Genomic DNA, 24,853 nt, shown 5'->3' on the forward strand with positions numbered 1-24,853 from the left:
GCGTGGGAGACAGCAAGTATTTAAATATTAATACAGCATGCAGTGTGAAACTTAGAGAAAAATTATAAAAATAATAATGTGATGCAGTATTTAACCCCTCCTGGATCTTCTGATTTTCATACATTGCTTAATTTAATTCTCATAACACCTAACTAGGTAGGTTCATCATCTTGTAGATAAATACTGGGTACTAGGTAGGTGCATCAACTTGTAGATAAGGAATTTGAGCCCAAAGTAACAGCTAATAATTGGCTGAGCTGGACTAAACTCAGATTATCTGACTATAGAGGCAGCCCACGGGGACATGACAGTATAGTACTTTCCTCTGTATTGCTAGAGTTTCTGCAAAAAAGACTTCATATATCATGCTAAAGAGCCAAGTTTTGTCTGGGGCTCAAGTTTTCTTCAAGCTCTAGGTCTGTTGTAACATGTGAAAACAGTGGTTCTCAAACTTGATCATGCATCAAATAACCTCTTGTTGTCGTTGCTTAGTCACTAAGTTGTGTCTGACACTTTTTGGACCCCATGGACTGTAGCCTGCCAGGCTCTTCTGTCAGTGGGATTGTCCAGGCAAGAATACTGGAATGGGTTGCCGTTTCCTTCTCCTGGGCATCTTCCTGACCCAGGGATTGAACCCATGTCTCCTGCATTGACAGGTGGATTCTTTACTACTAAGCTACTAGGGAATACTGAAACAACCTCTAGGGGCTTATTAAAACCTAGACTTCTTGGGCCCTTAGACCAGTTTCTGATTCCATAGATTTAGAGTGGGACTCTAGGATTTGCATTTCTAAGAATTTCCATAGACAATACTGATGCTGGTGGTCTGGGGGCCACAATTTGAGGAGCACTTCTTTGAGGTCTTTGGGAGGCTTTGGTTCAGTGACATTCAACATATTGAAATGAACTTAAATTTTACTGGTACTTTTACCTGGAAGTATACATATCTTGACCTCACATTCTTTAATAATACAGAGACTATATTTGGTTACAGTAGTATCCTCCCCCATAGATCAATGAAACAATGTTTTTCATTGATTGGATTTCTTCTGTCTCTGATTCTTGACTTCCTAAGATTAAATGTATTGCCCTCCTCCTAGGTCCTGCTCAACTTGCCAGTGCTCACTATTCTCCTTGATGGTTAAAAAAAGTACATTTGTATACAAAAGATATATATTTGAACACTTTACTTTATTTACATTTTTATTGTGAAAAATTTAAATATCAGAATAACATGAGTCTCCGTATTAACACCATTTAGAGTCAACAGTTGTAAATGTTTAACATATACATGTATACACAATTTTTTTGTGAATGATTTGAAGTCAAATTACAGATCTTGTGCCACTTCACTCATAACTGTTGAAACACATATTTAATGAGAACATTCTCTTATGTAATCACACCATGATCACACTTAAGAAAATTAACAGTAATTCCTACTGTTACCTAACATGCATTCACATTCCAATTTCCCCACTTGTCCCAATGTCTTCTATATCTGGTTGTGTTTTGGTACCAGGGTCTAATCAAGTGAAATTAAATTTTAAGAGTCAGCAAAGCTGGGTGGGTCTTTATGCTCAGATAAGTTCTATGTTATTTAAGATACAAATGTGGTTGCTTTAATAAAGACCCAGCTTAATTAAGGAAGATGTTTATTTCTGTCAAATTTGATCACTTGGAGATAAAGTAGTCCAGGACTGATAGGCACCTCTTTTGCTTTCAATATGTGGCTTCTATCTCTGAGGCCAGGATAGCTGTTCCAGCCCTATCATCATGCTGGGAAGAGAGGAAAAGAGTGTATACTCATTCCTTTTAAGGATATGTCTGGATGGTGCACATATCACCTTGCTCCTGTCTCACTGGCAAGAAAGTAATCATATGATATATCTGTTATACAGGCCTGGAGATATAGGCTTTGATTCTGTCTGGATGGCTGTGTGTCTAGAGGTAATTCAAGTACACAGAGCACCCATACAGTCTCATACCTTATGGTTTGAAAGCTTTAATATAATTAGTAGATAAAGAATAGATAAAAAAACTTAAAACAGTGACTAAAAAACCTACTATGCATTATAAAAGAATTTGAGCATTGAGGGAATACTCTTCAAAACAGCATTAACAGGAACAATCTCTTTTTCTTTAGAGATGCCAGAGTGAATCAGATGTGTGTTTAGTGAACATATGCTAAGACAATATTCAACCTGAAACGTTTCTCAGATTATTTAAAAATGGTGAAATTTATTGAATCAATCAAGAGAGGGTGGAGTATGTTGCAGTAATAAGCACCCAAAATCACGGTGTGTTTTCTTTTAAAAACACTCCTTTGGCAACACGTTTTTCTTTTTAAAAATTGCCCTTGTTTCCATAATCAGATACAGTAATAAGATCGCCATCAATTTCTATACAATTTCATTTGTTTTTGAGTAAAGTATTCTTTAAACTTCAACATTTAGATACATATATACTATATTGACTCTGTTTAGTCGCTCAGTTGTGTCTGACTCTTTGCAACCCAATGGACTGTAGCCCGCCAGGCTCCTCTGTCCATGGAATTCTTCAGGCAAGAATAGTGCAATGGGTTGCCATGCCCTTCTCCAGTATTGACCCTGATATCAAGGTAATATGAAATAGTTACTATAGGACTTACTGTACACAGTAAGTATGAGTTTGAGATGACAAATTAATTAGAAAACTGACCTTTGTTTATTCCTTTAGTGTAACTTGATTTTCCTTTGACAGAATTCTTCCCTTTGTGATATTTAGACAATAGTATATAGTAATCACACTAGCAGGTGAAAAGTTAGAGTCACTGGATTTTTCTCAGATTAGAGATACTATCAATTGAGTCGCTCAGTTGTGTTCGATTCTTTGTGACCCCATGAACTGCAGCATGCCAGGCTTCCCTGTCCATCACCAGCTCCGAGAACTTGCTCAAACTCATGTCCATCGAGTCAGTGATGCCATCCAACATATTATCGTCTGTTGTTCCCTTTGCCTCCTGCCTTCAATCTTTCCCAGCATCAGGGTCTTTTCCAATGAGTCAGTTCTTCACAACAGGTGGCCAAAGTATTGGAGTTTCAGCTTCAGCATCAGTCTTTCCAATGAATATTCAGGACTGATCTCCTTTAGGATGGAAAGGAGTCCTTGGACTCCTTTCTGTCCAAGGGACTCTCAAGAGTCTTCTCCAACACCACAGTTCCAAAGCATCAATTCTTCGGAACTCAGTTTTCTTTATAGTCCAACTGTCACATCCATACATGACTACTGGAAAAACCATAGCCTTGACCAGACGGACCTTTATTGGCAAAGTAATGTCTCTGCTTTTTAATGTGCTGTCTAGGTTGGTCATAGCTTTTCTTCCAAGGAGCAAGTGTCTTTTAATTTCACGGCTGCAGTCACCATCTGCAGTGATTTTGGAGCCTAAGAAAAGAAAGTCTGTCACTGTTTCCATTGTTTCCCTATCTATTTGCCATGAAGTGATGGGACCAGATGCCATGATCTTAGTTTTCTGAATGTTGAGTTTTAAGCCAACTTTTTCACTCTCCTTTTTCACTTTCATCAAGAGACTATTTAATTCTTCTTTGCTTTCTCCTGTAAAGGTGGTGTCATCTGCATATCTGAGGTTACTGATATTTCTTCTGGCAATCTTGATTCCAGCTTGTGCTTCATCCAGCTCAGCATTTTGTATGATGTGCTCTGCATATAAGTTAAATAAGCAGGGTGACATTATACAGCCTTGACGTACTCCTTTCCCAATTTGGAACCAATCTGTTGTTCCATGTATGGGTTTAAATGTTGCTTCTTGACCTTCATACAGATTTCTCAGGAGGCAGGTCAGGTGGTCTGATATTCCCATCTCTTTTAGAATTTTCCACAGTTTATTCTGATCCACACTGTCAAAGGCTTTGGCGTAGTCAATAAAGCAGAAGTAGATGTTCTTCTGGAACTCTCTTGCTTTTTCCATGATTCAACAGATGTTGGCAATTTAATCTCTGAATCCTCTGCCTTTTCTAAATCCAGCTTGAACATCTGGAATTTCATGGTTCATGTACTGTTGAAGCCTGGCTTGGAGAATTTTGAGCATTACTTTGCTAGCGTGTGAGATGAGTAAAATTGTGAGGTAGTTTGAGCATTTTTTGGCATTGCCTTTCTTTGGGATTGGAATGAAAACTGACCTTTTCCAGTCCTTTGGCCACTGCTGAGTTTTCCAAATTTGCAAGCATATTGAGTGCACCACTTTCACAGCATCATCTTTCAGGATTTGAAATAGCTCAACTGGAATTCCGTCACCTCCACTAGCTTTGTTCGTAGTGATGCTTTCCAAGGCCCACTTGACTTCACATTCCAGAATGTTTGGCTGTAGGTCAGTGATCACACCATCGTGATTATCTGGGTCGTGAAGATCTTTTGTACAGTTCTTCTGTGTATTCTTGCCACCTCTTCTTAATATCTTCTGCTTCTGTTAGGTCCATATGATTTCTGTCCTTTATCGAGCCAATCTTTGCATGAAATGTCCCCTTGGTATCTCTAATTTTCTTGAAGAGATCTCTAGTCTTTCCCATTCTGTTGTTTCCCTCTATTTCTGCATTGATCACCTAGGAAGGCTTTCTTATCTCTTCTTGCTATTCTTTGGAACTCTGCATTCAGATGCTTATATCTTTCCTTTTCTCCTTTGCTTTTTGCTTCTCTTCTTTTCGCAGCTATTGGTAAGGCCTCCCCAGACAGCCATTTTGCTTTTTTGCATGTCTTTTTCTTGGAAATGGTCTTTATTCCTGCCTCCTGTACAGTGTCACAAACCTCCGTCCATAGTTCTTCAGGCACTCTGTCTATCGGATCTAATCCCTTGAATCCATTTGTCAATTCCATTGTATAATCGTAAGGGATTTGATTTAGGTCTTGCCTGAGTAGTCTAGTGGGTTTCCCTAATTTCTTCAGTTTAAGTCTGAATTTGACAATGAGGAGTTCATGATCTGATCCACAGTCAGCTCCTGGTCTTGTTTTTCCTGACTGGATAGAGACTGTACTATAGAAATCATCATCACTGTCATCTTCTCAGTGTATTTGAAGAATGGTGAACCTTGTAGTTAATATTTTTACAGACTAATGGTAGAAAACACTTCATAATCTGTTTATAGTTTGGGGGCTTCCCTGGTGGATCAGCTGGTAAAGAATCGGCCTGTGATGTGGAAGACCTAAATTCCTTCCCTGGTTGTGAAGATCACCTGGAGAAGGGAACGGCTACCCACTCCAGTATTCTGGCCTGGAGAATTCCAGGGACTTCATTGTTTAGTCCATGGGGTTGCAAAGAGTCGAACATAACTGAGGAACTTACAGACTAATGCTGCTGCTGCTGCTAAGTCACTTCAGTCGTGTCTGACTCTTTGTGACCCCATAGACAGCAGCCCACCAGGCTCCCCTGTTCCTGGGATTCTCCAGGCCAGAATACTGGAGTGGGTTGCCATTTCCTTCTCCAAGGCATGCATACATGCTAAGTCGTGTCAGTTGTGTCTGACTCTGTGCAACCCTATGGACAGCAACCCACCAAGCTCCTCTGCCCATGGGATTCTCCAGGCAAGAGTACTGGAGTGGGTTACCATTTCCTTCTCCACTATAGACTAATACTTACTGATTAATAGTAGAAAACACTTCAAAATCAGTTGATAGTTTATGACAATCGATGATTAGTATTATTAAGTATTAATTGTTTTCTCTCCCAACAGTGCTCAACGCTTATTTATATAAAACTGGTGCTTAATACATGTCTGTGGATTTGGTGTGCTGTGTTTGACTGGTGTTTAAGTCTTGTGAAAATATGGGCTGACATACTATGAAGATGAAAAATAGACTGGTGCAGAAAAGTTTGTAGTTCTGATTTTGGAAAAAATAATATCTTGCAGAGTCATGACTGTTCTCAGGGATTATCTTGAGCTAGAAATTTTAGCTCATGTAAATGAAAACAAATATATTTAAAACTATAGACATGAATAGTGAAGAAACTGGTAAATGTGTATACAGTGAAATACAATAATCTTATAGCTTCATTGGTTTGCATTCTAAGATTTAAGCTGCTCATTTTGCCCCTGGGGGGAAAAATTAACTTTGTGTTGAACAGTGATAAAATCATTGTATTTATAAAACAAATATGTCATTTAATTTCCTTTAATTTTTCTTTAGGTCGTGATTTAATTTGTATCCAGTCTGTGGATGGGATGCTGATGGTGTTTGAGCAGGAAAGCTATGCTTTTGGGAGGTTTCTCCCTGGTTCTCTTCTACCCGGCCCTCTTGCTTACAGTTCCCGTACAGATTCCTTCATTACTGTTTCTTCCTGCCATCAAGTGGAAAGTTACAAGTGAGTATGGATCCTGAATCTTTAGAATCATGATTTTTTGTGTGTGTGCGTATGCTGCTGACAACAGAGGATGAGATGGTTAGATGGCATCACCGACTCAATGGACATGAGTTTGAGTGAACTCCGGGAGTTGGTGAGGACAGGGAGGCCTGGCGTGCTGCGATTCATGGGGTCACAAAGAGTCGGACACGACTGAGCAACTGAACTGAACTGAACTGATGCTGCTGATAAATTCTTTTCCACAAACTTGAGTATTGCAAGTAAAAAGGACAGTGGTTTTGTTGTTATAATGTAATTGTGGTGAGTTAGTGGATATAATTTACATATAAAATATTTGCAAGGCAGTATAGTGCAGAGATTGAGAGGAAGGATTTGGAGAGAGGCATACGTGGACTGAAGTCCTGATTTTGCGACTCACAGCTGTGTAAGACAGTGGCCTTATCCTGAATGTAAAGGAGATAGCAACATCTGTTTCGACGGATTAAGAAGGATTAAGTGTATGTTACGTTACCATGGGGTGTGTGTGTACACTGTGTGTGTGCACGCGCGTGCATGCGCACTCAGCGGTGTCCAACTCTGTGCAACCCTATGGACTGTAGCCCACCAGGCTTTTCTGTCCATGGAATTTTCCAGGCAAGGTTACTAGAGCGGGTTGCCATTTTCTTCCTAGGGGTTCTTCCTAACCCAGAGATGGAACCTGGATCTTTTCCGTCTCCTGCATTGGGAAATGGATTCTTTACCACTAGTGCCACCCCATAGAAAATGCTCAATAATTATTGCAATTGTTCCCTGAATTATAAATAATAAACACAGTGTGAATGAAAAAAACCCAGATACAAATACATACATAGAATGATTTTATAACAAAAAAAAGAATGTATGTGACATGAGAAGAATACTGGGAAGAAATACAAGTGTTATTATGAGTGTTTTTAAAAGAACAGTTCACAGAAGTGAAGTATGAAAATGACCCTTTTCTCTAGAAATTTTTATCGATTTTGGTGAATTGTGTTTGAGACACTTTTTTCTTCTACCAGCTAAATTTCAATAAGAATTATGGTTTTGAGTTTTGGAGGCTATGCTTTTTGTTGGAAGAGAGAATAGGAAAAAAATGTAGATATCCGTTCTGGGAAAAGAAATAGTCTTGGAGAATTATAATGTCTTCACTAACTTTATTGTTGTTATCTTACTGATGGCAGCATTTAGAACTTTAAACATCTAGGCAGCACTTCATTATAGCCTTTCAGTATTGTTTTTGGCCACATGATTTTTCCCAAGGCAGGAAGGAAGTATATAAATTCATCAGGCAACAGCTGTAAATTTTTGCTTCAAGTTTTATTATTGTGTATATTGCAAGTTAACGTAGTTTTCCCTTGATAAGTGACCATCTACGCTTTGAGAATTATTGTTAAGGCAATGAGGATTTAAAACGCTGAAAATAAGCAAATATTTGTGACTAAGCAGAAGTTAACTGATGGAGGTAGTGTATCATTATGTCATATTCCTTCTACAATGCCTATGGCTCTTGTCCAAAGGAGATGAATAAGTTGTGGCATTTCTACTGGTAATAAATAAAATATTATAATTGTTTTGAGACACTGAAAAAAAATCTGTATAATTCATTCAATCCTACCAAAACTTAAGCAATATTGAGGAGATCTGGTTTTCAGCTTTCCACCCTAGTTCTTGCCAAATAGTGTGATACTGGGGTGTTACACTGGGATCACGATATAAAGATTTGAATGTCCCATGACTTACTCTTTGAAATATGTGAATAGGAATTAATTTGGTAATAGCTCCAGGAGTGATTAGTTGAGGAAGCAATGTGTAGGTTTCCTTAATGTGAAGGTTTAATCTCACAAAAACTCATTCTGTTTTAACTGTAGTGATTCTCCAGCATACTGATCTATTAAATTGATCTTCATATAGAACTAAAAAGTGCACACTTTATTTATTATGTGAATCTTTTATAATGGTAAAATGCATGGGATTTGTGATTATTATGAAATGACAATCAAGAGGGTTTATAATATTAAGTGGTATATTGTATTTATATACACTTTCAAGTATAATAGGTTAAATGATAATCACAGTTTTAAATGATAATCACAGGTGTAATTTAGGATGGGAGAAAGCATGAAAACTGTAGTTTTGGTCTTTGGAGGCTTTGTTAAATCTATAATCAGTTAAAAATATAATCAGTTAATATAAAAGGCTTTTAAGACATAACTCATCTTCATTTTTGATGTTGATACTTAATTAATTTGAATACAGATCAATTATGTTCAGATAGGAACTGGAGAAGGCTATGAGTCTCAAACTTTAGTGTACATAAGAATCATCTGGGCCTCCTTTTATAAAATGTATGTTTGCTGATTCTCAAGCCCCAACCCTGTAGATCTTGATTTAGTAGGTTTGGGAAAAAGATCCAGAAATCATTACAAATACATGCTCCAGGTGCTTCTAATTCAGGGACATACTTTGAATGTTGTTTTTCTTTGAAAGTGAGAGAACTGCTTTTTTTTTTTTTTTTTGGTAGAGAAGGGGCCTATGGCCATTCCCTTGGCCATGTTTTTGCCAACTTGGACCTTCTTTTATTTTTCTCTTTCTTTCCTTGTCAGAATTATTTAGGCAATAAATCATGATCTATCTACTTTTTTCCCCTCTTACTCAGCTCTTGCTTCACATTCTGATTGACATTCAGGTCTTTATCTTTCCAGTTGGATTTCTGTTTTTGTTATCTCTAATCTAGACTTTGACGGGCCTTTCTGATGTCTATTCTTTTAAAGTAGATGTTTAACAAGATCTACTTGTTAATGAATGAAGGAATGAAATGTTAATTTTATGTTAACATTATGTTAATGAAATGTTAATGAATGAAGGAATGAAAAGTTTATGAGAAAACCTTCTATTTTGTTACTGGAATCTTTCAGTGAAAATGATTCTCACTAGCACAGTCAAGAATGTTTTAGCTATAGTTGGAATGAACATAGTAATGCTTTGTATCCAGAGCTTCCAATTCTAGTAGAATTCTACAGGTAAAATTATCAAAGTTCCCAAATCTCCTGGCACGCTTTCAGGTGACAGCTATTTTTCATTTGAAAATAAATGATTTTGGAGGGTTTACTTTTGTATTTCTGTGACACCTCAATCCATCTTTTAGTTACTTGCTGCTGTTTTTATGATGTGATACAGAAGAGCACTAAATTATATGGTTGAATTTGTCATTGGTGCTCTATGGGACCTGTTAAGCATTTGTGACTATTGGTTCAAAAAATACCATGGTTCACCTGGACTTGCTGGATCTGTGATTAGTGCCTTTCTGTTCTGAAAAATATGTATGACAGTCTTTCATGAAATTTTTTTTACATTGGACCTGATTGTTCTTTCAGCACTTTTAATAAGGGAATTTTATTCTTTAGCTTATAGCACTGAACACTTGAGTGATAAGAAAAAATATCCAAGTGTTTTATTTCAGAATTTCCAAGTCTGCTTGGAATTGTTCAGTTTTGGAAATAGATTTCCATGTACATTATTGATCCCAGTTAAGCGAACTTAAGAAAGAATTGTAAAATAAATGCTATTGGAAGTTTGTCATCATCTAAATTTATTGCCAGTTATGTTTAGTAATAAAATCCTCTTCTGAGCTGTCTTACAGGAAGAGAACTGTTCTGGATTTAGAAATCAGAAGTGAATTCTGCTGTGTCTCTGCATGTTGTTTTGATGTTAATGAGACCACTTTAGGGGTTCACTTATGCCTCAGATGAAATAATAACTCTCTACAGTTATATAAGAAGCTTCAAACAGCTCAAAAGCTTTGGATTTTTGCAACAACCTCATTAATATCCATAATATCCTCTGGTAGGTTGGTGTCTGCAGGAAATGAACTGCCTATGTTAATTATTGCCTGAGGTTAGATCCGTTAGGACTGGTCCATTAAAGCTGGTCCATTAGGACCAGCTCTGGACTGATGTTTTCCTCACCAGTGCACACTATTTCTGTTATCATGAACCAGGAAGACTAAAGGAATCCTATTTGGTCAGAGCGTGAGGTGTAATTATTTGGCAGTTTTGAAGACCTAGGGATATTGAAGGTCATTCTCAGATGGTATTTGCTGCAACTGCCTATGGAATTTTTTAGCATGGTTTTACAAGGTTGAGATCTTTAGCCTGCTACCGTTTTTTTTTGGTCTCATTTCCTATGACTTATTCCTCTCTGCCAGGCGTCTCTCCTAAGCTCCTGCCATGGCCTTTGATGTCTCTTTTACTGCTGCATGCCTTTGCATGTGTTGTTTGCTTTGCCATAATGTTTCTTAGTCTTTAACAGCATGGTGAGTTTTCACTCGTTCTTCAAAACCTAGCTTTCTCCTCCTTAACTGATACCAAGAACATACATATTTCCTCCACCTGTTGCAGGAAGGGGCACCCCTTCCAGGCCCCGAAACTGGGCTTTTGTCTAACACTTGGAAATGAATTGTCCGGGGAGACACATGTGCTGACAAAGCATGAGATTTTATTGGGAAAGGGCACCCAAGTGGAGAGCAGTAGGGTAAGGGAACCCAGGAGAACAGCTCTGCCACGTGTCTCGAAGTCTTGGGTTTCTATGGTGATGGGATTAGCTTCCGGGTTGTCTTTAGCCAATCATTCTGACTCAGAGGACTTCCTAAGTCCTTTCCTTGTTCAACCAAAATGCATGCCAGAGAGAAGGATTCTGGGAGGTGGTTGGACATGTGGTGTCTCCTTTTGACCATTCCTGAACTCTTCTGGTTGGTAGTGGCTTATTAGTTCCATGGTCCTTATCAGGACCTCCTGTCATAAAACAACTCATGCAAATGGTTACTATGGTGCCTGGCCAGGGTGGGCGGTTTCAGTCAGTGTGCTTCCCCTAACAGAACCATGTTACCTGTTTCTGCCATCATATTCCTTTGGTACTTATGTACATACCAGTCAGCACAGTGTACTCTGAGTTACACTTATTTGTTTGTATTATATATGAATCTCCTCAACTACTTTGGAAGGTCCTGGTGAATATAGGTCATGTAGTAGTTTTCCCTGTTGTTAAGGCTTGTGTGAGATCCCTACTATATGTTTATTGAATGAATGAACTTTATATGCATTAAGCTTTCTTATTAACTGGAAGACCGGTTTTCATGAATGTACTGTAAAATCTATCATAATTCATAGTCATTCTTCATTCACTGAAAATTGGAGGCTTTTTACAAATGAAATATTGCTGACTGAAATAGAATACGAGTTGGTATATAACATTGAAATACTAGTGTACATTTTAGTGCTTATTTAGATATTCTACATTGCCTTTCTTCATTAAGGTCCCTGATGTTTACACTATCAGACATCTTTCTCTTAGACAATAGGAGCTATCAGAATATATCTCTTTACTAATTTTTCTCTTAACTATAGAAAGTGGAAAGGGATCTATGAGCCTAAAATTTCTTCATTTTGAGTAGGATTATTACTCTAAAAGTACACCATAAATTAATGGAAATTAGGGAATTTAAACTTTATTGTCTAAATTAATAATTTCTAAATTGAATGATATTTATCAGTTGATTTGAAGGATGCTCTGAGCTAAATGTTACAATTTTTTTTAAAATTTATTTTATTTTATTATAATTGATTTACAATGTTGTATTAAATGTTGCTGTTGAAATAAAATACTGATAGAAAGTCCTAATGTCCATAATATCCATTATTGAGAACTTATTACATACAAGATAAATTACTAGGTGATTTATCTCTGTGTACATAGAAATCTGTATCTGTCTATTTGTCAACCGTCAGTCAAAAACTGGGTATCTAGTGTATATCAGATATTGTGCCGTGCTTAGTTGCTCAGTCATGTCCAAGTCTTTGTGACCCCATGAACTGTAGCCCACCAGGCTCCTCTGTCCATGGGGATTCTCCAGGCAAGAATACTGGAGTGGGTTGCTATGTCCTTCTCTAGGGAATCTTCCCAACCCAGGGGTCGAACCCAGGTCTCCCAAATGCAGTCAGCTTCTTTGCCGTCTGAGCTACCAGGGAAGCCCAAGAATCCTGGAGTGGTAGCCTATCCCTTCTCCAGGGAACTTCCTGACCCAGGAATCAAACTGGGGTCTCCTGCATTGCAAGTGGATTCTTTACCAGCTGAGCTACCAGGGAAACCATATCAGATACAGTACCAGACATTTAAATTATTTTTTAAATTCTTCTAATAATGCTTAAGATTATTATTATTCCCATTTTTTAGATAAGAAAGATTAAGGCATAGAGTGATTAATTTTCAAAAATTTTCTCAACTAGTTAATGGTTCAGCTGGGAATTAAACTCAGACCCTCTGGGGTCTACAGATATTAATAATTTCTACTGCCACTTTTTTGGGTATGGTTGCAATAACTCATCTGGTTGTTTTGCATTATTTGTATTTTTTTCTATTTTGGGTTTTGGTACTGGATCTTTATTGAGTATTGTTATTTATCACATAAAATTCTAATGGGAGATACTTTGACATTTGGCAGAGCCTTTTCCCCAATATTGAATTTTGGGACATATGCTTACAATTTCTTTGTCATTACAGTTTTACATAGTCTTATGCCACAGTACAAATTTGTCGTCATTCAGTAGAATTCATTTCTAAGTTAATTCACTAAATTTTACAATGTTTAAAATCAAGGAGAATGTGATACATAAGATTTGTAGATTATGTATATTTAAAAATTTAATTATATTGAGATCATGTGCTTTTAAAATAATTTACACATTTTAACTATAAAGTCACTTACAGTTATTCCATATCTTTTAAACAGATACCAAGTACTTGCTTTTGCAACGGATGCAGATAAAAGACAAGAGACTGAACAACAAAAACATGGGTCTGGAAAAAGACTAGTTGTAAGGCCTTTTAAAATATATAAAAATTTTAGAAATGTTATATCTGATCACAGATGTTTGTTCAGAATAATAATTCCTGGGAAGAAAAATTAAAAAAATATATTTCAGCCATTTTCTGTGTTAAGGTTATGTCAGTGATCAGAGAATTTAGTTGGCTGTTATTGAGCAATGGAGACACATGCCTAGTCATGGTCACAATGTACCAGATTATAGAATTGTGCCACTAGGATTATAAATGTCCAGATGGGGTCACTTTGAACTGAACTGATTAAAAACTAACAAAATAAAAATTAAAAAATTCCTTTAATAGACAAAAAAGTTGCTACTCGTATAGATGCATGATGAAATATGAGTAAAAGATGAAAATTTTTCACAGCCTGCAAAGATTAAGTTTGTGCACAAGTAAAATTTGGTAACTTTGAAAAGTAGTTTGAAGAAAAAATGTTTGAGTTTTATGGTTTTTGGACTTATATTTAGATATTTAATCCATTCTGAGTTTATTTTTGTGTAAGGTGTGATGAAATGTTGTAATCTCATTCTTTCACATATAGCTGCCCAGTATTCCCAGAACTGCTTATTGAAGAGACTGATGTGCTGCTGCCTGTGCATATGCACCAATAATGACTGTCCCCTCCCTGCTTAGACGTTGCTTTGGGTCTTAGCTGCCTTTGTGTCTCATGGCTGGGTTCTTTCCTTGGTCATGTTGGCTCTCACTCCAGTGTGGAGCTGCAGTATGACGTAAGTGGGGCTGGAACATTCAGTTTGTTCATGGGCAGTTGAGAAAAGCCAGTCAGCTACTCACAAAGTTCTGATCTGCACTTTCTGCCCTGTTTCAGGAGTGAACAAGCATGTGCACACTCCTTCGGGAACAGAAGGCTTTCCCCAGCCTTCCTGTTAGTCCTACCAGCCCTCCAACCAGCCAAGAGGCTCGTCTTCTTTGTGGAGGACCCCAGGACTGGGGTGCCTAATATGTAGCTCCAACTGCTCACTCCCCAGGGAGGATCTGTGCCTGTGAAATCTCTCTTCTCCTCTGAGTCCTCTCCCTTGGGTACAGGTGATGGTTTCTCTTCCCTTGCTGCCTCATTACATGTGGATCTCTCTCTCAGCCTTGCTTGTACAGGAGTCTCTCTGCCAATGTCCAGTTATTTTTTGCTGAGAATTGTTCCACATATGGAAGTATGTCTGTTGTGTTTGATGCAGCAAGTGGGTTCTACATCTTCCAACTCTGCCATCTTGACTTCCTCCTCTAGGAGCAGAGATCTCCTCCATCTTCTAGCTTGCATTGTTCCCATAAGAAATCTTTCATCTTATCTTGGTTCCTTGGTACACAATATCTTTTTCCTCCATGTGTCTTTCAGATTTTTTTTCGTATCACTTCTTTTGAGCAGTTAGATTATAATGTGTTTTGTATAGTTTTCTTTCATTCCTTTTTTTGGTGCTTATAGATTTGTGAACTTAGTGTACTTGTAAATTTATAGTTTTCATGAAATTTAGAAAAATTGTTAGCTATTCTTCAAAGATATTTTTCTGTTCTCCATCTTTTCTCCTCCTCACTCAGTTACACATACATTTAGGCTACTTGAAGTTACCCTACAGGTCACAGATTTGCTCTTTGTGTTAAAAAATTCTCTTTTCTATTTCATTTTGGATAACCTCTACTACTGTGTTTTCAAGGTCACTAATATTTTTTCTGTAATGTCTAATCTGGTATTAATTCCTGTCTAGTATAGTTTCTATCTCTACAAGTTCAATTTAGGTGTTTTAAAAAATATCTTCCTTGTATACTTTTAAAATTAAATAGATACAATTTATTTAACATAAGTATTATAAACTGTATATTATTATAAACTGTATGTAATACAGTTTATTTATCTCTACATTATGGATCACATTTTCCTGTTTCTTTACATGCTTGATAATTAAAAAGAAAAACTAAAACTACTAAAAACCACATTTTGGGTGGTTCTTTCCCTGGCTTTGAGTAATTTTCTGCATGAATGTGCTGATATGTACTCAGCTTATTTGAGAAGATTCTTAACAGATCTGAGTTCTGTCTCTGTGCTGCTGTCTAAGTTTTTATTAGATGCCAGGATATTGGATGGAGGAGCCTGGTAGGCTGCAGTCCATGGGGTCGCTAACAGTCGGACACGACTGAGTGACTTCACTTTCACTTTTCACTTTCATGCATTGGAGAAGGAAATGGCAACCCACTCCAGTGTTCTTGCCTGGAGTATCCCAGGGACGGGGGAGCCTGGTGGGCTGCCATCTATGGGGTTGCACAGAGTCGGGCACGACTGAAGTGACTTAGCAGCAGCAGCAGGATATAGTCAGTTTTACTTTGTTCCAAGCTACATACTTTTGTATTTCTATAAATCTTTTTGAGCTTCGGCCTGGAAGACAGTTAAGTTACTTGGAAACAGTCTGATCCTTTTTGGTCTTGCTTTTAAGTCTTGTTAGTTGGGACCAGAGCAGTGCTCATTCTGGAGCTAATTGTACCCCCTCCTGAGGTACTGCCCTTCTGAATGCTCTTTCCAACGCCCTGTGAATTATGAGGTGTTCCAGTCTGGCTTGTGAGCACAGGCAGTATTCCAGGCCCTGTGTAAATGCTGGGCGCTGTTACTGCTAATCCTTTTGGGTGGTTCTTTCCCTGGCTTTGAGTAATTTTCTACATAAATGTGCTGATAAGTACTCAACTGAATATCTGAGAGAATTCTTAAGAGGTCTCAGAGTCCTGTCCTTGTGTTGCTCTCTCTTTTTTGAGCATGCTGTCTTGGGAACTCCAGCTGCCTTGGTTTCTCTCAGCTGTTAGCACTCATCTCCTCAACCCAGGGGGCCTTGTGGGCTTTGCCTGGGTTTCTTCTCCCTGTCCCATGGCCGAAAAACTCTCTCTCATGGCTGGGGCAGTTATTCCACTCACCTCATTTGTTTTCCGTTTTCAAGGGATTGCTGTCCCTTTTTTCTGATATCCGATGCCTCACAAATGGTTGTTTCAAACATTTTGTCCATGTTGTGGTTGTTTCAGGTGGGACGGTAGAATTTTTTTCCTGTTACTGTATCATGGCTGGAAGTGGAAGGATTTTAAAATAATTGTTCTTAGTAAACTACTGTGCATTTTGAGACTCATTAATTTAGAATGTGGTATATTTCTTAAGGGAAGTTTGCAAAGAGTGGCACTCCGTACCTAGTGAACTGAAAGTATTTAGTGGCTGGATCGCAGCCTGTGGCCTCAGAAACTCTGCTTATCCATTCTGAATGAATTGTCATCTCTCAGAGTCAGGGACACATCAGCCTGAGTTACAAGTGCTGACAAATAATGCTAGAATGCAAGTCTATTAAATTGTAATGAGAAATGTAACTACCTTAGGACTTGATGTCATATCTTTTTTTCAGAGGAATCTCTGCATAGGTGAACTACACTTGAACTAAGTGATAATTGAATAATTTATGTTTTTTAAAAAATATGTTTTTATTTTTGGCTGTGCTGGGTCTTCCTTGCTGTGCAGGCTTTCCTTTAGTTGCAGCGAGTGGGGGCTACTGTTTAGTTGCGGTGGGAGGGCTTCTCATTGCGGTGGCTTCTCTTGCTGTGGAGCCTGGGCTCTAGGATGCATGGGCTTCAGTGCATCACGTAGGCGCAGTAGTTAGAGTTCTGGGGCTCTAGAACACAGGCTCAATAGTTGTGGCACACAAACTTAGTTGCTCCTTGGTATGTGGGATCTTCCTGGTCCAGGGATCAAACCTGTGTCTCCTTCATTGATAGGTGGATTCTTTTATCACTGAACTACCAGGAAAGCCTGAATGATTTGTCTAAAAAAAAAATTTTTTTTTGTTGTCGAATGATTTGGTGTTGAATCCTAATTTAGATGAAGATAATCTGATGCATAAATGTGCATAAATGCTGATATGCCCTGTGCTATCCCTCTATTCCAGATTCTTCTTATATACACGCTGATGATATTTGCCTCTTTGACTAGTCCCATTTAGATTTCATTCCTTCTTCAGATACTTAATCCTAAAGTAGATTGATTAATACCTAAATCATTTTTTGGATGGCATGAAATTTATATGTATCTTTAATGTGACTTTCCACCCTTTCATTTGTTGATTCTTGATTCTTGCTTCAAAGCCTAACTTTGAGGGTAATCTTACCTCCTCTTTGTCCAGATGCTTTTGTACATTCATCTCACTGTCATTGCTGTTTACAATATATGCCTATCATCCAAAGCTTTTCAAAATAGTATGTCTTTGCTCCTGTATGTTTTCTTGATTTAGAAACATTAATAATTGATTGGGGACTGATTTTTTCTTTATATGTCCATTTTACATTCATTCCTTCATTATTTTAAGAAACATTAAACATTGACCATGTTCTGAGAGATGAAGATACCCTGGAGGAGCTCTTATGTATAGAGGATCCTATCTATACTACTAGAGTAGCTTGACAACTGCTCTATATATGCATATTGATATTTTCAAAATTGTTTCTATATAAAAACATATTTATAGCAGTTTGACTATAGGTTTTGCTGGTTTTTAAATTTGATTGGAAAAATAAATGCAACAGCTTTCTTATGGAAAAATTTCAGTGGAGCACATATCTTCTTTATGTGTATTTTTTTTCAATAAGCCATGGACCCTCCGCTTCCTGACAGGACCTTTATACAGGCAGCTCATTTTACATACAATATTCTTTCACCCTCTTCTCTACCTGCCTTTTTTCCCTGTAGCGTTATTGAAGTATAATTGACAAATAAAATTATGTAAACCTACTGTGTATTGTGAGATGTTTTGAAATAGGTATAAATTGCAAAATGATTGCCAGAACTAAGCAAATTAACTTATTTGTCTCCTCATGTGTATATACATATATGTGTGTGTGTGTGTGTGTGTGTGTGTGTATTTGTAGTAGGATCATTAAGATCTCTCAACAAATTTGGAGTATACAATACAGTATTATAACTATATGTACGTTAGATCTTCAGAACTAATTCATCCTGCATAACTGAAACTTTGTACCCCTTGACCAGTATATCCTCATGTTTCCCATACCCCAGGCCATGGAAGCCCCAAATTCTACTCTCTGCTTCTATTATTTTGACTTTTTTAGATTCCACAGACAAGCGAGGCCATACAGTATTCATTTTTCTGAGCTTGACTTATTTCACTTAGCATAATGTCCTCCAGGTTCATCCATGTTATTGTAAATGGCAGGACTTTTTTCATTTTCAATTCAGTTCAGTCACTCAGTTGTGTCTGACTCTTTGTGATCCCATGGGCTGCAGCACGCCAGGCTTCCCTGTCCATCACCAACTCCTGGAACTTGCTCAAACTCATGTCCATTGAGTCAGTGATGCCATCCAGTCATCTCCGTCACCCCCTCTCCTCCTGCCTTCAATCTTTCCTAGCATCAGTGTCTTTTCAAATGAGTCAGCTCTTCATGCCAGGTGGCCAAAGTGTTGGAGTTTCAGCCTCAGCATCAGCCCTTCCTGTATCATGTTTTCTTTAACCATTCATCCATCATTGGAAGTTAGGTTGATTTCATGTTTTGGCTATTGCAAATCATGCTACAATGAACATGGGATGGCAGATACCTCCTCAATATTCTGTTTTCACTTCCTTTGGATACATACCCAGAAGTGGGATTGCTGGATCATGGTAGTTCTGTTTTTAATTTTTTGAGGAATCTCCATATTGTTTTCCATAGTAGATGTAATGTTCACATATATGATTTCATATAATCCCATAATAAGCTTTCTCTCTCTTTTTTTTCCCCCTGTAGAAGCTTTTTAGTTTGGTGAAATCCCCTCTGTCTATTTTAATGTTGTCTGTACTTTTGAGGTCATATCTGAAAAGTCATTGAGCTTTTCCCTTTGTTTCTTCTAATGATTTTACAGCTTTAGTTCTTATATTTAAGTCTTTAATCTATTTTAAATTGGTTTTTGTATATAGTGTGAGATACAGGTTCATTTCCATTCCTCTGCATGAGGATATCAAGTTTCCCAACACCATTTTTTGAAGATACTGCCCTATTCTGCATTGTATGTTCTTGGTACCATTGTTGAACGAGTTGACTATAAATGCAGAGTTTTATTTCTCAGCTCCCTGTTCTGTTCCATTGGTCTAGATGTTTTTCTTTCTTTTTTTTTTTTAATGACAGTTCCATGCTGTTTTGATTAGAATAGTTTTGTAGTGTATTTTGAAGTCAGGTAATATGATGCTTCCAGCTTTGTTCTTTTTGCTCAAGATTGTTTTGGCTATTTTGTGTCTTGTAAGTTCACATGGATTTTGCACATTTTTTCTATTTCTGTGAAAAACACCTTTGTAATTTTGATAGGGATTCGCATTTGTAGATCACTTTGAGTAGTATGGACATTTTAAGGATATTCTTCTAATCCATGAATATGGCATATCTTTTTATTTTTACTCTTCAATTTATTTTGTCAATGTTTTATAGTTTTCAACATACAGATCTTCACTTCCTTGATTATACTTATATGAGTGTTTGAATTGCTGAATAGTTAATACCACATGGTTCAGTTCAGCTCAGTTAAGTTGCTCAGTCGTATCGAACTGTTTGTGATCCCATGGACTGCAGCACGCCAGGCTTTCCTGTCCACCATCAACTCCCAGAGCTTACTCAAACTCATGTCCATAGAGTCAGTGATGCCATCCAACCATCTTATCTTCTGTCATCCCCTTCTCCTCCTGCCTTCAATCTTTCCCAGCATCAGTGTTTTTTCCAATGTTTCAGCTTTAGCATCAGTCCTTCCAATGAATATTAAGGACTGATTTCCTTTAGGATGGACTAGTTGGATCTCCTTGCAGTCCAAGGTACTCTCAAGAGTATTCACAGTCATCACAGTCTTGAACTGTGATGCCACCGTTCAAAAGCATCAATTCTTCGGTGCTCAGTTTTCTTTATAGTTCAACTCTCACATCCATACTTGACCACTGGAAAAACTATAGCCTTGACCAGATGGACCTTGGTGGGCAAAGTAATGTCTCTGCTTCTTAATATGCTGTCTAGGGTGGTCATAGCTTTTCTTCCAAGTAGCAAGCATCTTTTAATTTCATGGCTGCAGTCACCATCTGCAGTGATTTTGGAGCCCCCCAAAATAATGTCTGTCACTACTTCCATTGTTTTCCCATCTATTTGCCATGAAGTGATAGGACCGGATGCCATGATCTTAGTTTTCTGAATGTTGAGTTTTAAGCCAACTTTTTCACTCTCCTCTTTCACTTTCATCAACAGGCTCTTTAGTTCTTTGCTTTCTGCCATAAGGATGGTGTCATCTGCATATATTGATATTTCTCATGGCAATCCTGATTCCATGTTGTGCTTCATCCAGCCTGGCATTTCGTATGATGTACTCTGCATATAAGTTAAATAAGCAGAGTGACAATATACAGCCTTGATGTACTCTTTTCCTGATTTGGAACCAGTCTATTGTTCGGTGTCTGCTTCTAACTGTTGCTTCTTGATCTGCATACAGATTTCTCAGGAGGCAGGTCAAGTGGTCTGGTATTCCCATATCTTTAAGAACTTTCCATAGTTTGTTATAACACATGGTGAAAGGGGCAAAATACTAGAGTCTACAAAATATCAGAAATATGGAAATAGGAGAAAAAAATGAATGAGGATTAATCTTTATGCCTGCTTTTTTGTAAAGCATTTCTTAATTGTATTAATATCAAAATGAATGAAATGTTATACTTTTAGCAACCCAGTTGATCATAAGTTTTCCTTTGCAGGTAGATTGGACTCTAAATATTGGAGAGCAAGCCGTTGATATATGTATTGTGTCTTTCATTCAGTCAGCATCTTCTGTTTTTGTTCTTGGTGAGAGAAACTTTTTTTGCCTTAAGGATAATGGACAAATCCAATTTATGAAGAAACTTGATTATAGCCCAAGTTGTTTTCTCCCATATTGCTCAGGTGTGTAGAAAGATTTTCTTTTATCTTTTCCATATGTCATTACTGTGTTATATACACCAGAAAAAGCCCAAGTCACTAGCATATATTTTAAAGAACTAGGAAAATAGTTTTATACTGAACATGTAATGGAAATTTTAGCTTTTAAAGTTTGAATAGAGGTTTGATATAAAGCACACATTTGGTTTTGTCAGTCATTTTACTTTGTACAAAATGACTTGTAGAATTGGCCTCAGGTATATAATAATGTTTTCCAAGATGTGGCTATTCACATGTTTCCAAGAGAATATCAGACTCTTTTACAAGGAGAAATGAGCATAGTAATGACTCATAGAATAACTTGTCTGTAGTGAATGTCTAGTAAATCAATAGCTTAAATATGTTAAATATTTTAATCAAGTTCATCCTTTTTAGATAAAGTGCAAAAATGTTGGCCACTCTAGTTATAGTTTCTCTAGTTATATATATAGTTTTTATATATTTATAAATGATTAAAAATTTTTTTTGGTACTGGTACCTTGAAATTTAAAAACAGTGTTTTATTATTTAAAATCTTTATGCATTAAGTCAAGATATTATAATTAATTTCTATCATAAATCCTCTAAAAGGAATGTAAAAACTGTTGAAAATGATTTTTTTCTTACTGTTCTTTTTCTATCTTCTATCCATAGTTTCTGAAGGAACAATAAATACTTTAATTGGAAACCATAATAATATGTTGCATATTTATCAAGATGTGACACTGAAATGGGCCACTCAACTTCCCCATGTTCCTGTGGCAGTAAGAGTGGGCTGTTTACAGTAAGTGGTTTAATTTAAAGAGTATCTTAATCAAGGAATTCACTAGAAGTTTTATGAAACAATGGCAAATGATTTTACTAAAAAATGGCAAGTGATGTTGAATATCAACATGAAGATAATTTAAAATATAAATTTTATTAGAAAGAAAGTGAAAGTGAATTCAGTCAGTCATGTCTGACTCTTTGAGACCCCTTGGACTGTAGCCTACCATGCTTCTCCATCCATGGGATTTTCCAGGTAAGAGTACTGGAGTGTGTTGCCATTTCCTTCTCCAGAGGATCTTCCCAACCCAGGGATCGAACCCAGGTCTCCCGCATTGTAGGCAGACGCTTTACCGTCTGAGCCACCAGGGAAGTCTTTATTAGAAAAGGAGAATATAAAAAAGCTTTAATTAGCACCTTTAATCATCTCTAGCAAGATATTTTTTATAAATTTAAGATTTCAAGAAAATAGTTTACCTGATAGATAATTTTCTTTAGAATAGAAGAGGATTTCTTTAAGCATTTAATGAATCCCATTTAGAGATCACTTATTGTTAGACTGTGAGGATGTTACACTTCAAGGCTTGTTTCAGAACTTACTGTGTCAAATGGTGCAGAATTGCTAATGATTATGTGTTTAAGACAGTATCGACTTTTTTTCATTTTTTTAAATTGGAGTATAATTGCTTTACAGCGTTGTGTTAGTTTCTGTTGTACAACGAAGTGAACCAGCTATACGTCTACATATATATCCCCTCCCTCCAGAACCTCCCTCCCCTCACCCCCACCCCATCCCATCCCTCTAGGTCATAACAGAGTGCTAAGTTAAGTTCATTTTTTAGTAAAGATTCTTGAAAAGAAAAAGTCATTGAGACATAAAGGGATGAACTTTAGTAATGGGATGGAAATCTGGGTACAGTCCTGCTGCATGTAGGGGGCAGGGTTAGATGTTAGGGCAGCAGTTTTCCTGATGGTGCCAGGAGGAAGCCAGACAGCTTGTTTTAAATGGGGGCCTTAGGCTTCCCTGGTGGCCTAGATGGTAAAGCGTCTGCCTATAATGCGGGAGACCTGGGTTTGATCCCTGGTTTGGGAAGATCCTCTGGAGAAGGAAATGGCAACCCACTACAGTATTCTTGCCTGGGAAATCTCATGGACAGAGGAAACTGGTGGGCTACAGTCCATGGGGTCGCAAAGAGTTGGACACGACTGAACGACTTCACTTTTACTTTCACTTTTTTGCATTTAAAATAAAAGACAAAATTCATGTCTTAACATGAACTCTACAAAATCTATCAAAAATAGCAATAGTTTGTCAGTATATGAGGCAAGATCTTGACAAACTCTTTAGCATCTCAGATTATGTTTAGAATTAAAAATCTCGATAAATGTATAAAAACCAACTCTCTATAAAGCTTCATGGATTCCCAGATCTAATCAGTTCTGCTTATTTAGGTAATTTTATTGAATGTTTAAAAACCATATGGAGAATTTGTCAGTGATGCTCATAGTATTTGATCAGTGACCAATCCCCCCAATTTAAGAGGCTGAATGTAGAATATTACTGTGGAGGCTCTATGAAAGGCCTTTATATTTATATTAATGGTTAATCTGAAGCTTACAAATTGGAAAAATGAAAACAATGTTTTGAAAACATTGAATATTTTAAAAAGAAATTGCTTCTCATATTTTATGAGAAAATACTGTGCACTTAACCCGAATTACAGTTCTTTTGTGTCTGAAGAAAAATTTTAAATCTTGAGGTTAGATTTTTCAAAGTCTACCAGATGGTCTTTTAAGTTCAACCAAACACTCAGATTCACCAGACATTTTATATCAGTTTTACTTACAAGGATTTAGAGCAGGAAAAGTATCTTGCCAGCAGGGCAGTATCAAGTATTTCTCTCCTGGGAGATAATTCTTGCAGCAGTTCATGTATCCACTCAAGAGCTGTTCTGTTTGGCCCCCAAGTGATGGCTCAGGTGCAAGAACACAGATTCACACTGGTGGGTGTGTGACCCTTCCTGGCTTAGAGTCTCAACGCCCCTAGGAGCCAGTATCTTTAAATACTACAAACTCCTTGTGGTTTTTGTGTGTATGTGGGCCATGGGAGAGTAATGGGTAGAAAGACCTTATAGAGATAACATCTTTAGCTGAAATACTTACATTACACTTGTAACTTGTGTTTACAAGGGATGTGCCTATTTTAAGAGTTACCATACTCACACAGAAACTCAGAGATATGGTTTCTCCATGGATATTTATGGTTAATTTATAGTTTCTGTTCCTGTTGCAACTTACAAGTCAAGGGTCATATAATAACTGAAAATATCTTGAGGGAGGAATCAAATTTTTATATAGTGTGTGCTGCAAGATGCTTATATTCAAAATTTGTCTGTAGGACCTAAATTTAGGTGTTTGTAAGTGAAACTTCCTGTTTCTCATAGCTTTTTAAAGATCATAATTATAAATAATTAAGTGCAACTATTACCATTCATGATTTCCAGTTAATAGTAATAATTTCTAATTACTCATTGGAAGATTTTTCTTGCTTTTATGGACTTTAATGTAAAAGTATAGGGTTAGACTGTTTGAAAGAATTTCATTGTAATTTTTAGTAGAGTTAAAAAAAATTGTTACTGACTTAACTATAGCATATCTGTATTTAGAAGTTATTATTTGAAGCTAGAACACTTAAATAACTTTGTTTCTGCTTTTTATTACCTTGAGGGTTAAACTTTTTTAGGAGAAGCTTCCTTGGCTGAATGTGTTTATTTGTAAAGGAAATTGCTGCTATTTTAATATGTTTCTTTTCAATGAATAAGAAATATTGGATTTGGATCAAGTTGGTGCAATTATATGTAATAACAGCATTTTCTTCAGAAACTACGATTCTTTATTTCC

General features: G+C 37.0%; 1 protein-coding gene across 2 annotated transcripts in view; it reads left to right on the forward strand.

The window, feature by feature from the left end:
* Positions 1-24,853, forward strand: part of BBS9 (Bardet-Biedl syndrome 9) — a 480,327-nt gene that overhangs the window by 119,577 nt on the left and 335,897 nt on the right. For both annotated transcript variants that reach the window (XM_070369516.1, XM_005889113.2), the window contains exons 6-9: positions 6,178-6,352; positions 13,155-13,239; positions 20,989-21,172; positions 21,842-21,971. In XM_070369516.1, the coding sequence (XP_070225617.1) occupies positions 6,178-6,352; positions 13,155-13,239; positions 20,989-21,172; positions 21,842-21,971 (574 nt within the window). The remainder of the gene's footprint in view (positions 1-6,177; positions 6,353-13,154; positions 13,240-20,988; positions 21,173-21,841; positions 21,972-24,853) is intronic.

The sequence above is a fragment of the Bos mutus genome, chromosome 4 (assembly GCF_027580195.1).
Source record: "Bos mutus isolate GX-2022 chromosome 4, NWIPB_WYAK_1.1, whole genome shotgun sequence".
In the NCBI taxonomy this organism is placed as follows: Eukaryota; Metazoa; Chordata; class Mammalia; order Artiodactyla; family Bovidae; genus Bos; species Bos mutus.